Here is a 13,053-nt window from a genome sequence, read left to right as displayed (position 1 = left end):
AAAATCTTTGTTTAGCTCTAGCTTGGTAAAACACTGCTGTATCTTTGATTAAAAGTAACCTTATGACTGGAGGAAGCAATTTCCCGACATCATTACTTATGTTACACTTCTAAAGAGATAAGTAATTCTTTTCAAAGCACTGTGGTATTTACTAATGTGATATAGTGTTATCAGTTTACAATTTATGTAATTAAAAGTGAGCACATTACATGACGTTCTACGACTATGAAATTATGGAATATCAAAAGTATGGATTAAGATATCCTACACAAACACCCAAAAAACCAAGAATATATTTCATTAACCACTGATGATTAATATCATATGTACTGGACTTCTTAAAAAAAAACAAACAAAACACTTTTTGGCTAATTGTTTTAAACACCATTTAAGATGGATTCTCAAAGTAGCTAATAAAAGTGAAGCAACTAAAACCCAATATAGCAACTCCATCCCCTTTATAATATTAAATTAAAAGATCATAGTATGGATTAATTTTATTTAGCATACTTCAGTAAAATTTTAATACAAGTCTGCTGCTTCACATCCAGTTTAGTCTTCCTCAACTCTAAAAAAAAAAAATTCCTATTGTACTATTCACTTTAGGGATGATAATGCTTTGGCCTTGACTTTCAAACAAATATGGTCAGACTTCAACACTCCAGCTTAAAAATAACAATAATAAACCTCGAGAAGATGAATATAGCAGCATATACTATTTGTGCAGAAAGAAATGGAAAGACAACCTAACAAAAGTGATTTTCTTAAACCAAGATCTATTAGTAGTTACAGTTACTTCAGTTAAGTACCCAATTTCTTTCCTTATTTTTGCCTATATTAGACATCACTGGAAATATTACATAGATTTTACAGAAAGTATACATTTAGCTTCTGACAGTTCAGTTCAGCAACACTGAAGGTAAGTTTACAACTGAATATATGGGAAGACAAATGGGACTGTGTATTGACCAACTAAATGATACAGTAAGTAGGAAAAGAGAACTGCTAACACATCACTACAATACGAGAAGCAAGACCTTTATTACAATATTGTGTTAGCTACAGCATTTACATTTCACAAAAAGGATGTCTTCTCAAGTCTTAACTTAAGGTGTTTTTCTTAGACAGCTAGCTTTCCAAACTGATACAAAAAAAAAAATTCTTTGAGAGGCAATTTGGAAGCCTGATCCCAATGCTCCAAATTGCTCTGTGGAGCAGCTTCTTGGACCATAAGGACTAGTCAGTCAAAATAAACATCCTCAAGTCAAGTGAGAAGAGTATCCCCCAGCTTAAAAGATGTTTTGAAAGACAGCTATGAGACTGATTCAAGATCTCTGGAATCTGCCAGACTAAAAAATTTACCAGTACAGTTCTTCTGTAACTACTCAGACAGGAAGGTGACAATGGCAAAGAGAAACAATGGAAGCTAGACTAAGATCAGAATGAAAATAAGTATTTATTTGCATCGGTGAAAGTAATTAGCCAGGAACAAACAGCCTTTACAAAAGGACAGGTTTTCATTTTACAGAAGAGTGCTGCTACCTGAAGTAAATTTTTCAGCTCACCAGTAGAACTAACAATAAGATTACCAGACAAGATTGTCAAAAGGCAGCTTCTTAGAGTATCCCCTTTAAAAATTACAAATATAAAGATTTTACTTCTTGCCTATCTTGAAGAACAACACAGAAAGCAACTTAGAGTCAACTGGTTAGTAAACTAAGGATTCATTATCTGCCTACATGCTACAATGCTATTGTCATGTCCTAAGAGAGGTTGACTCTACAACAGAATTTGTGCTACTTTTATTATGTCTCTCAGGACTAGACTCCTTAAACACAGAAGTTAGGTGAGTAAGATCAAAACTGATTCTCAAAGCTCTATTTAGCCACCAGGGCATCCGTGACACTTCAGTATTAGAAATCTACTTGTGGACATGGTCATAATCACCTCAGCTTTCACAGACCTGAGTGAAATACCTTATTCATTCTACTGGGAAACAGAAGAAAGCTCTCACAAGGGTCTCAATTCCACTTGCAAGTCCCAAATACACTGCCAAGTATCTACCAGCCCAGGATCTGAGAAATTGAATCAAGTGGTCAAATTTTCGTTTAAAACACAACAAAAAGATGATGATAGCCTCTCCTCCTCATACAGAGATACAGTCCTTACTCAGGATACAAACATTTCTTTTCCCTTTTTTCTTCTGCCTGAAGCAATCCAAAACCACCTCTCCCTTACCCTAGGAAATACTGTGCTCAGAAGTAATGACTAATTTTAACTCAGTCATCAGGATACAGATATTTATGCTCTGGGTTTTTTTCCCGCCTGGACTAATCCAAAACCACCTCTCTCTTTTCCTAGGAAATATTCTGCTCAGAAGTAATGACAAATTTTAACTCAATCATCAGAAAAGAATGTGAAAAATAGCTCACAGCCTGACAATTACTGGCAATCAAATAGAAAGAGCTAGGTTCTGAGATTTCCTCAAAGGAAGAATCAAAACACATAGTAAAAAATTAACAGATCTGAACAGGATTTAAAAAGCAAAGAGGGTTTCTATGAAGCTCTTCTTGGAGCAGAAACTGGACACAAAAGCTGGTCTGTATATGACTGAAGGTATTTGGCAATTAGGTTTTGTTACTTTGTAGGAGGGTAGCAGGGAAAAAACATCAGCTGTGATCTCAGGCTTCTGGGCACTTGTGGAGTTTGAAGAGTTTAGTTCAGGTCAAAATGCTTCAAACATTCAAAACTAAGATGCTGAGTTAACCATTAAAATAGCATTAAAAAAAAAAACCACACAATTTACTCTGACTTATATGCTCTATCTGCTATTAGAATGGTTTGTATTATGTCATAGTACAATAACTAATGCGGCGTTAGAGATTGATACAAAGGAAATCACAGTGTAACTCAGACCTTTCAATCTGCCAGCATTGCAGACCTGAGGAAGACTCCTTTCCTCTTATCCTTTTAATTTCTACATGAGTATACCTGCAATCTATTTTTTTTAAACTTTCATTTACGTTTACTTCTCAAAAAATCAGAAAATATCAGTTTTATTCTTTTCCATTTCTATTCTTTCTGAAACTATATTTTTTATTCATTTCCAGTACTTATTTGAAAAGCATAGCTTAAATACACTGTCATAACAATCACAAGGATAAAATAGGAATTAATTTAATTCTTTCTCCCACCCCCACCCCCACTGTCCAAAGAGGGCAATCTAACCAAGAATAAATACTGCCAGGTCAACATCGAGGAATACTGACAAAGAAATGGGTGCACAGGATAATTACAGAAGTGGATAAAGGGGGAAAATTTCACTAACCTGGGCAGTCAAACTGCAGCAGATGTTGAGATCTGAAGGGAGATAAATGCAAAGATTAGAAAAGCAAGTAAAGCATGGGGAGCCACTGAAGACTTTGGGTCTCAGAGGTATCTGCTTAATAATTACATTGGACCTTTACAAAACCAGAGCCTTGTTAGTCTTCCATTGGAGACAGAAATATGATAAAGTGGATGAGAAAAGTAATAGTGCTAAAATTGACAGCTATACCTACAGTACAGAGAAATATCTGTTTGACACACAGTTATCTGTTAGTACTGGACATAATTTAAGAGATACTGTCCTACCACTACAAAACAGACTAACAGCAGATTCTGGGAAATAAAAGATGTAGTAGACCTCAGACAAATGACTGATGTAGGTGTGAAAAAATGAGAATTCTTAAACAGCAGCCCATAAAAGCAAGTGAATGTAGTGATGGAAACTGAATTTTCCAGTTTCAGGAAAAAATATTGAGACACACCAATTAGATATTAAGCATTACTTTACATAACATTCTAAAAGTAGCAAATTTATGACATAATACAGGTGGTTCACAAAACACAGACAGTACTTACCTTACAAGAACTGAATTTCTTTAAGAGCTGTTATGTGTATGCACTTTAACTTATAAAATCTGCATATCCACGGTGAAGTTTAGAGATTTTTGGTTAACAGAGTCCATACAGACTTTTCACCATGCTCTGCACACAGACATAAAGGACAGCATTTATCTCTGTGCTTCTATTTGTCTCCACTGTGGAATCCAGGGGCATAGGAATTAAAGGGAGAAGAGAGGTGCAGGACCAGGACTGTACACATAGAATGCACAACCTGACCAGCTTCGCTTATTGCAAGGTATAGAACTCCATTCTCCTCTGGCTCCTTGAGAAATTCCCCCACTGCAAAGGACACAGAGCAACTGCCACTGTCTTTGTAGAGACGACCCCTCTTACAAGGACAGCAACTGAAACACTGGTTTCTCAAATGAAGAGTCTAATTTAGAGATGTCTCATCTGACAATATTTAGGGAATACGATGTCAGTAGGGGAGGCTTGAAGAGTTGCAAATATATTTGCAAGCAGTGTTATAGATGACAACTAGGGTCTTGTCAGGCAGAACTATTGCAGTGAGATTCATCCTGACTATCATAGCTTATCCTGATACAGCAGAGCTCAAATGTGGTTCAAGAATCTTAGGTGGTTTCTATACCCCCTTCATACTTTCCTGTGTAATTCCTCCAAGTGACCCAATGCTTTTGCTTGGGGAGGGTGCAATTCACAAGTGGAAAATGTCAATTTTTGTGTATTGGCAGAATAGAGAGAATGTTTTGTCCTGAATAAGTAAGGCCTCTCATAAATTTCCAGAGTATATGGAAGTGAATACAATTTTCAAATTATATAGCAAGAATTTCAGATAAATTCCTAGGAAAACTGTGGCTACAGAGGATCTTTCAAGAACTCAGCTGTTCATTTCTCCAAGTTGATTGCACAAGTCAACAGTTTTTACTGGCACATATTCTTGGGGGTAAAGGTTCAAACACTGAATTTTCACAGCAGAATCTGATCTCTTATTAACAAAAACAAGACACATCACTGATACAGAGTGAGAAATGGGCAGATAAAAGTCAAAATTCATGGCTAGGCTTCGCGAACGAAGATTTGGGAAAAGTCAAAACAGCTGGCTCGTAAAGAACAGAGCTGAAGGTCAAGTCATCCTGGTTCAATTTAAGAAGGTAGTCCAAGGTGATAAAGTAGTTGTAGAACAGTTAAATCACGCAGAGGCACAGAACTTACACTACAGAACAGAAGCGTGAGGGAATGAAATCTGGCAACATAAGTCTGTGTCATCTGTAATCCATATCAGCAAGTCCTCCTGTTAATTTTTATATTTCTAAAGTGAAAAAGACTACTTTTATCTAAAGAACGTGGGGGAAAAAATGGATTTTCCAGCAAAAGATAAGTAACATAGACCAGTACACAGCACTATCTTTTTGTCCAAGGACAGACTATGTGGGCACAGCACTAGACTCAGCAACTCCAAAGTAAAAAACACAGAAGATCTGGAGACAGGCTAAGCCACCCAGGGGACAGATTAATATTTATCCAAGTTTTCTGATTTTGCGATGCAGCCAAGAAAGTGAGTTTGTTTATATACATCAAGAAGTTCTTACGACTAACATGTACTCTACAGAGATTCCAAACAGCTTCATGCCTCTCCCACGAATAAAAATGCTTGGAAGCATCTTTACTTTTCATTCTGAGGTGCATTTTCTTTCCCAATACAGTTTATGAGAATCTTAGAGCAGAGTCCAAGGTGATGCTCTGTTTCTCAGTGGCAATATTTTTTTTCCAAGCATTGTCTGCAGTCCAGTCTCACTTCCCTGTTCCTTGGAGTTCCAGCTGAACTTATTCCTGGCAACGCAGATTTCAGTGAAGCAGTGAGACACTGGATCTTCAGTATAATCTACAGAGGACATTAAATCCAGTACTTATCTCCCTCCCAAGACAGATTCTCCCAAGAAAGTTGTTGGAAAAAATGGCCAGACACACACCATTTTTTCATATCTTAAACATGAAGCAAACAGACACAGAACACAAACACTCCACACAGCTACTGCTTACCAAAAATCTCTACATATACAAGGATACACCCATCATGGAATATGATCGTGGATAAGCATCAAAAGGAGAAGTCAGATTTACTCAGTAAATTAAGAAATGGGCAGCAAAGCAAGGTGCAAAATACTGAAATCTTTTTCTTGAGCTATTCTGAAGTTTTAAAAGTACAGTAAGCGTCATGGTAACTTCCACATTGCATATCAATTCATGAGTAGCTTTGTATACAAGCCTGCAGCCATATCTGAACAGCAAGCCTAATTTTCAAATATATCTAGTAATTCTTTAAGAGTATTTCCTTTGCTAAAAAATATTTCAACATAGAAAGGTAAACTTTATCAATACATACTTCTGTTGCATTATCTACAATCTAGCTGCTTTTTTAAAAAAAAGTAAAACACATAAGAAATATATGCAATATTTTGTTCAACTATTCAGTTGTTAAATTCAGTTTTTCATCCTGCAAGGTGTAAGACACTATAAATAAGGCAGGGCCTACCTTATTAATAAGGTATTAATAAGGTATTAATAAGGTATTTGCTACCTTATTAGCAAGAGGCATTTAATAAAAGTAACTGCTAAATTAAACTATATTTGTCCCAAGACAAATTACTACAGAACTGAAACACTGCATTAAAAACAAAACACAATACTCAGCCCCTTCTTTTGAAAGCGTGTCATAATTAATATTGTCCTAAATGCATACTGAAAATTGGTAGTGACCTTGGCCACTGCTTAGAAAAGACTAGGCAGCAACAGTATTTCTTTTTAAGCAGTATTTCTTTTCAATGTGGCTAAATAAAGTACAAAAAGCAACAACATATCTTTTAAGCTACCTGGCACATGACTTTGTATCAAAGTTTAATGGAATTGACCTAACAAGCTCATAAGAATTAAGGATGCATGATTCTGATTAAGTAAATATTTTCTAAGGGTAAAAGAACAACACTAAACCCTTCAACATCAGACTGACTGCTGAAAAACAGAAGTTCTCTATTATCAAAACAAGCACAGGACAAGTGACACAGAGAGTAGGTACGCTTTCTTTCAAATGTACTTAATAATTTCCTTGTAAGATAGTCCTTACTAAAAACACTTGGAAAGTGTTTTCACCTGATCTGGCAGATTGCTGTTGTGAAGTCACTATTTAAACTTGAATGGACTAAACTAGGATTTTCTTTGTCAATCTTAGAGGGTCATCAAAATATTTGCCTATTTTAGAGAGTCATCAAAAAAACCCCACTCTCAATCACTGCAGTTTAGACTGATTTTAAAATTGAGAGGAATAATAACTATTTGATCTAGTAATCTTCTGACTTATCAGTTTGTTCTTCAAAAATCTGAATTAATGCTGAAAGTATAGAATAAAATTAAGTCAAAACTTATTTATAGTGTTTATCTCAACCCAATTTCCAAGTGACATGTAATGGAACACCTATTAATGGAATTTGACACCAATTAAACTGGGATAAGAAAAGCCTTCCCTTTTGGTTCTCCCTTGCAAGAGCCAAAAGGAATATGATGCCTATTTCACATGCAGCTGATATCTACCAGTCAGGGACTGGTAATACTTGCCAGCTCCTTGACATGAATACTATCTAGCTTGCCATATAATCAATGTGTTTTAGTTAGAGCCCACTTCATAAGCAGGTTATTTCTCCAGTTTTTACTTGATGAAGCAAATACAGTGCAGATAGTTGAAATTGCAAATACTTGGCCAATTCTATTATTCCAAAGCCCAAAATGAGTTTTCACTTCTTTCGCACTACAAGTTTCACAGTGCGTGTTCTCCTTTCCAATATACTTCAGGAAATGCAAGAGATATGAACAGAAATCAGGGCTGGCCCTGAAGCAAATGGAGACCCTGCCTGCACCCTCAGGAGCTCCTCAGCTGTGCCAAGCTGGCATTCAGCAGCTGATGTGCAGTGACTCGAGCACACCGAATCTGTGACCTCCAGCCACCATGGGCCTGGGGGGTGACACACAAGGACCCCAATCCATAGGGCCTGTGGCACCTGCACTCCATCACATGGTCAAGAGCAGCCATTCCGGCTGAAACTATCCTTCCAGGTGGGAAAAATGCGACTTGGTTAAGTAGAGAAGCCAGTTCTGAGGTCTAAGAGGAGAGCTGTAGGCAGCCAGGTTCATTTGTATAAGTGTTTATTTCTTAAGGTGCTTGCAACCAGCATTCTAGCAGTCTGGCTGCTGTTGGCCAACCCCAACAGTGGGAAAAATTCAAGAATTTTAACGTAACAAAAGCTGTCACTCACCTAAGGATCATATCCCTTTTCCAGTATTGTTTACTGCATTTTTAAAATTGCAGCAATGAGACAATAGTAACTTTCATGTTCAAAAGATCAGGTAAGCACTCTGTGGTTTAGTAGACATAAAAAACCCCTTATTTTTTCTTATAGCCCTTGATTTATTTATAAGTGCATACTTCTATGTACTTCTGGAATTCCATAAAATGTGGGGGGTTTATCAGAAGCAGACAAAACTAGGATAAAAAATGTCCAGAGCTATCTACTTGAGTTGAAGTATCTGTTGAAGGCAGAATCCATACTGTTCCTTCATGAACACTGATTTATTCACTGTCTCAAATATAGATCCACATGGACTTTCTAAGGTTTTAGTCCCCCCAGGATACATCATTGCCCACCAGCAATAAGTGTCACTTCACTTATTCATGTTTCCATAAAAATAAACACCTCTTTCCGTTAAAAGTATTATCCTCATTCAACAGGAGTGAAAGCACCCTATAAAAAGAAAAAATGTATACTATAATATAAAAAAAAGATAAAGAACTTTGTCCTCTACAAGTCAACCAGCACCTTTAGTCCAGCCTATAAACTACAAGCATTTCTACAAGCATCTTGGTAAAAACTTACAAGCTTTTTGTTCAATAAATGTATTTTAGAAGCTCTGTTTGACTGCTTGTATAGCCTTACTCTTCAATTCTCTGCATGAGTTAACAATCATTTAGGATTTGACCAATAGCTTTCTCTACACCACCAACTCCTCTGAAGACTTATTTCAAAACATCGCTATGAAGCTTATGAGGAAATGGCATAAGATGTCACAACAGCTTAGTCATGTACGGTCCTTTGAAACAGCCTAGTTCAAAGTATTAAATAGTAAGATTTACATGATTAAAAACTAAGTAACAAGAACTAGCCACTAATAAAATTCAGTGTACAGCTGCTCAAAAACAAACTAGCCCCCAACACAAGGTAATTTTGAAAATAGGTATCTGATGCAGAGTCAGTAATCTAACCAATGTATTACCAGAAAGATGTGACACCATCTGTTATATTGCATAAAACCCCCTGGGCTTTTAAGTCATTGAAAATTTTTTGACAGAATTAAAAGGTATTTATTATCATTAATCTTAATGTTCTATCATGGGTGAATAACAAATATTAAAATGATTCTTCTGTTTTCACAGTGCATACTACTTCTACTAGTCCAATCAAATACTCTTGAATGTAAGGATGTGTAATGGTCTAAATAGAGCATCTCACTGCAGGTCGTGGGCTCTTCCCCCCCTCCATCTGTCCCTTTTAAGCCTTTTGGTTTACACCACTTCAGTTTAGACAGCGCCACCAGCAAGCCATTAAAAAATAATTCACCATTTCAGCAGTGTAATGAGTGCCTGTCAGATACAATGTACCTCCCAGTTGCATCTAAATTTTGTAGTTTAACAGCGTACTACAGAAAAAAATCTGCTAGGGAAAAAAATTAACTCTAGCACATGTACAAGAAATGATGGCTGACTGACAGCTTCTCCATCATCAGAAGCCAAAGCTCTGTCAGTCACTGTAGACAGCAGTAAAACACAGCTCAGCTAGCAGCTAGTAGGGACCAGGTAAGAGGATCAGTTATATTACTGCTATAGTAGTAAACCACAAAGCTAAAGCTTGAGAGACAGAAAAATACAAGTATTTTGCTTTTAATAAAGCTGAAAAATGGTGAATAAAATGCATCCTAAAAAAATCAATTCTTTAACATACCTCAATATAAAGGAACAAAAATTACAATTTTTACCCATTTTCTGTTTTCTACTCCTTTCACACTTCCTCTAAAACACACAAGTGTCATTGGCAATGTATGCAACTGAGTACCAAACTGAAAAATTCTCTTTGGAACAGCACAGAATATTTTTCAAATGTCTCTTTTCATGGTTGAAGTATTCTAAACTTTAGAACCGAGGACAAAGAACAAAAATTTTAACTGGCTTAACTAACAGTCCTGATTAAAGCCCTCTTTCAACCAGACAACAACCAAGTTAATTTTTCATTTCTCCCAAACACAACTTGCAGTTTAAATCTTGCTTCCTACCAGCAACTGCTTTCTTAGTCTGTAACACAAAAGCAAATAGCTGTAGTTTCAAGCATGTCATATGTTGGAAGAAATGTGCACTTACCAAGTGAACATAAGGCACAAAATATCCAAAAAGGGCAACTGGGATCCCAAAAGCCCAGATTCGGTAACTGAGAACTTTGAAAACGGAGAAATTGCAAATCTTTTTTCCAGGGGGAAATTTGAACTTCCCCTTCTTTCCTCCCGCCTTGTCTTTTGTGTCGGAAACAAGGGGTTTATAAGTAAATCCAGCCAGGAACAGAATAAACATAAGGACGCACAGGACCCGCAAGGTGTTGAACAGGTTGACAGAATCGAGCAAAACTCTCAAGAGGAAGGGCAGTGACACTGTGAACAAACTGCTGCCTGCAGTGACGATGCCATTCACTAGTCCCAGGCGCTTCTTGAAATAGTGCCCAAGAATGACCAAGGACGGCTGGTACGCAAAGGAGCAGCCACAGGCAAACAAGATTCCGTAGGTGAAATATAGAGGTTCAATGGTGCTGTACCAAAAGAAAAAAAAAAAAAGAAAAAATCACTAGTGTTTTTTAAGATAGTGGATGCTCATGTTCACCCACTATATACATGACAGCTTTTCAATCAACAAACATAACATGAAGCAACAGTATCAGTATAACTAATTAAATTAGTTTTGTAGTATTAATAAAGTCAAAGGAAACATTTATTTACATTTAGATGATGGAGGAGAAATTTTTATACAAGATTTCTGAGGCAGCACATGATGGTTTATACAATTATTTTTAATATTATGTTTTCAATGAACTATCATCTCTTTTTTTATCAGCTAACACCCACTTTTAAAGTGGTTCTAACAAACAGTTATAAAAAGTTTAATCTGTTAGACCATATATTAATTTTTTCGGGGAGTATGAATGCTTTATGTAGTGCTTTCCATCACAGGAAAGCACTTCTACAGCACCCCTCTATGGAAAAATACAGTCCACAAGCTTCCCATACATTTGAAGAAATTCTTAGAAAATAGTATTTGACTAATAAAGGTCTGACACCAGGAACTCTGGTTTACCGTATTACAGAGAAAAATATTTGTATAATATAATATTGTCACTTTCTATATTAAACTATCAATTTCTGAAACACAGCGTAAGCCAGCGGAAACAACATATGGGAGAAAGACTTATTTTTTTACCCTTATCAAGCAAAAATAACCAGGAAAAATAAAAACAGACATTATAAAATGAGAGGAGGAATATAATACAGTAAGGGCAAAGAACTTGTGCTTCAATCTGTAGATTCATTCAAAGAGTCTGCAGCACAACATACATATTTAAAATATTGTCCTACTTTATAAACACTCTGACATCTCAACTTCCTAAGAGATAAAATTTATATTAAGAAATTAGAAAAAGCAGTAAATCATATTTCCATTTATCTACTTTACAATACTTTACTTTTAGAACACGGACTTCTATATCTGAACTATACTCCTTCAATTAACTGATAACATCGTAGTCATAAATCATTTTAGTGTAAGTAACATAATGAAACATCAAGTATGCACAGCAACCTGGCACGTACTCTTAGAAGAATTCGCTCTTAAAAGGCTCTTCAAAACAGAATTCAATTAAGCTAAAATATTTTTAAAGCCTTTACAAAACAAATTCCTCTCGCATGCCTCTTCTTTGCCTTTGTTCCACTGGATATCGGACAACACTTAACATACCATTAGGAAGCAAGGAAGAAGAAAGACTTTTCCAAGATGAATCTTTTAGTTTTTACCTCACCTTTAGTAAGTAGCTTCTTAAAACATATCAGGAAGTGGGGGTTTTGTTTGTTTGCTTTAATAAAATGAATTAAGCAAAATATTTGCACTTCGATTAACCAAAAAATAAAATAAAAATTGGAAACTAGCTCAAGTAACAAGAAAACAAACTTTATTTTTCCTACAAATACAGGTTAATCCAAGAATAAATATAAACATTAGTCTCAGTATCTAAAACAGAAATATTTGCCTTCTCTTCCTGTCAATTTGTGGACATGTTTTCACATTAGGGGATATATGTCCAAGCTAGATGTAATAATAGATCAGGCACAGTGCCACATAGCATGGACAGTCATCCATCCACATCACAGCCAGCTCACATCTATCTGGTTCAGAGGACAAGCATAGAAGAGACATTTTCACGAGCTTATCTGTACAAATATATTTTCATCTATGTAGGAAATTCTTCCAAATGTAGCTCTTGATTGTTCCTCTACTTATTCTGACAAGGGTGGAGGGAAAAAACAGCAGTCTGAGAACTAGAGATAACTGGCTTATTTTCCTGCTGCTTCTTAGCCTATCTTCACTAACCAATTTCTGTTGATAACTAGAATAAGTAAACTTCCTGTTTCCTCATCTTCCACTGGGCACGTCCAACAAATCTGTCACTCTTGAATTTCTTAGGATTTATTCTGCAGAAGTTATAGAAACATACAAAAATAGTAAACTGGAGAAAAAAAACCCACTCAAAGTTTTTTTCAGTAACATAAAAAAACCAGAGATTTTCTTAAGAAAGAAAATAAGGCTTAAGTATATATCATTACACTAAGGTTTTTGCTATCTCCATGTTTGGCAATTGAATCACTAAAAACAGACGAAAACAACAAATTCTATTAGAACATGAAAACTTTCCTGGAGGCCCTACTGTATATTTATCAACATTAAAACTGTTTTAAAAGCAAATTGAGGGGACAGGGCAGGGAGGGAAGACAGCAGCAATGCTTATGTAC

The 13,053-nt window shown here is 36.0% G+C and overlaps 1 protein-coding gene across 1 annotated transcript in view; it reads right to left on the bottom strand.

Moving 5' to 3' along the window:
* The window catches only part of SLC16A10 (solute carrier family 16 member 10), a 64,814-nt gene that overhangs the window by 13,937 nt on the left and 37,824 nt on the right, over positions 1–13,053 (bottom strand). Inside the window, exon 3 of the mRNA XM_017828961.1 lies at positions 10,367–10,805. Coding sequence (XP_017684450.1) covers positions 10,367–10,805 — 439 coding nt within the window. The remainder of the gene's footprint in view (positions 1–10,366; positions 10,806–13,053) is intronic.

This window comes from Lepidothrix coronata, unplaced genomic scaffold (assembly GCF_001604755.1).
Source record: "Lepidothrix coronata isolate B3197 unplaced genomic scaffold, Lepidothrix_coronata-1.0 Scaffold5, whole genome shotgun sequence".
Lineage (NCBI taxonomy): Eukaryota > Metazoa > Chordata > Aves > Passeriformes > Pipridae > Lepidothrix > Lepidothrix coronata.
This window is presented reverse-complemented; position numbering and strand designations above follow the sequence as displayed.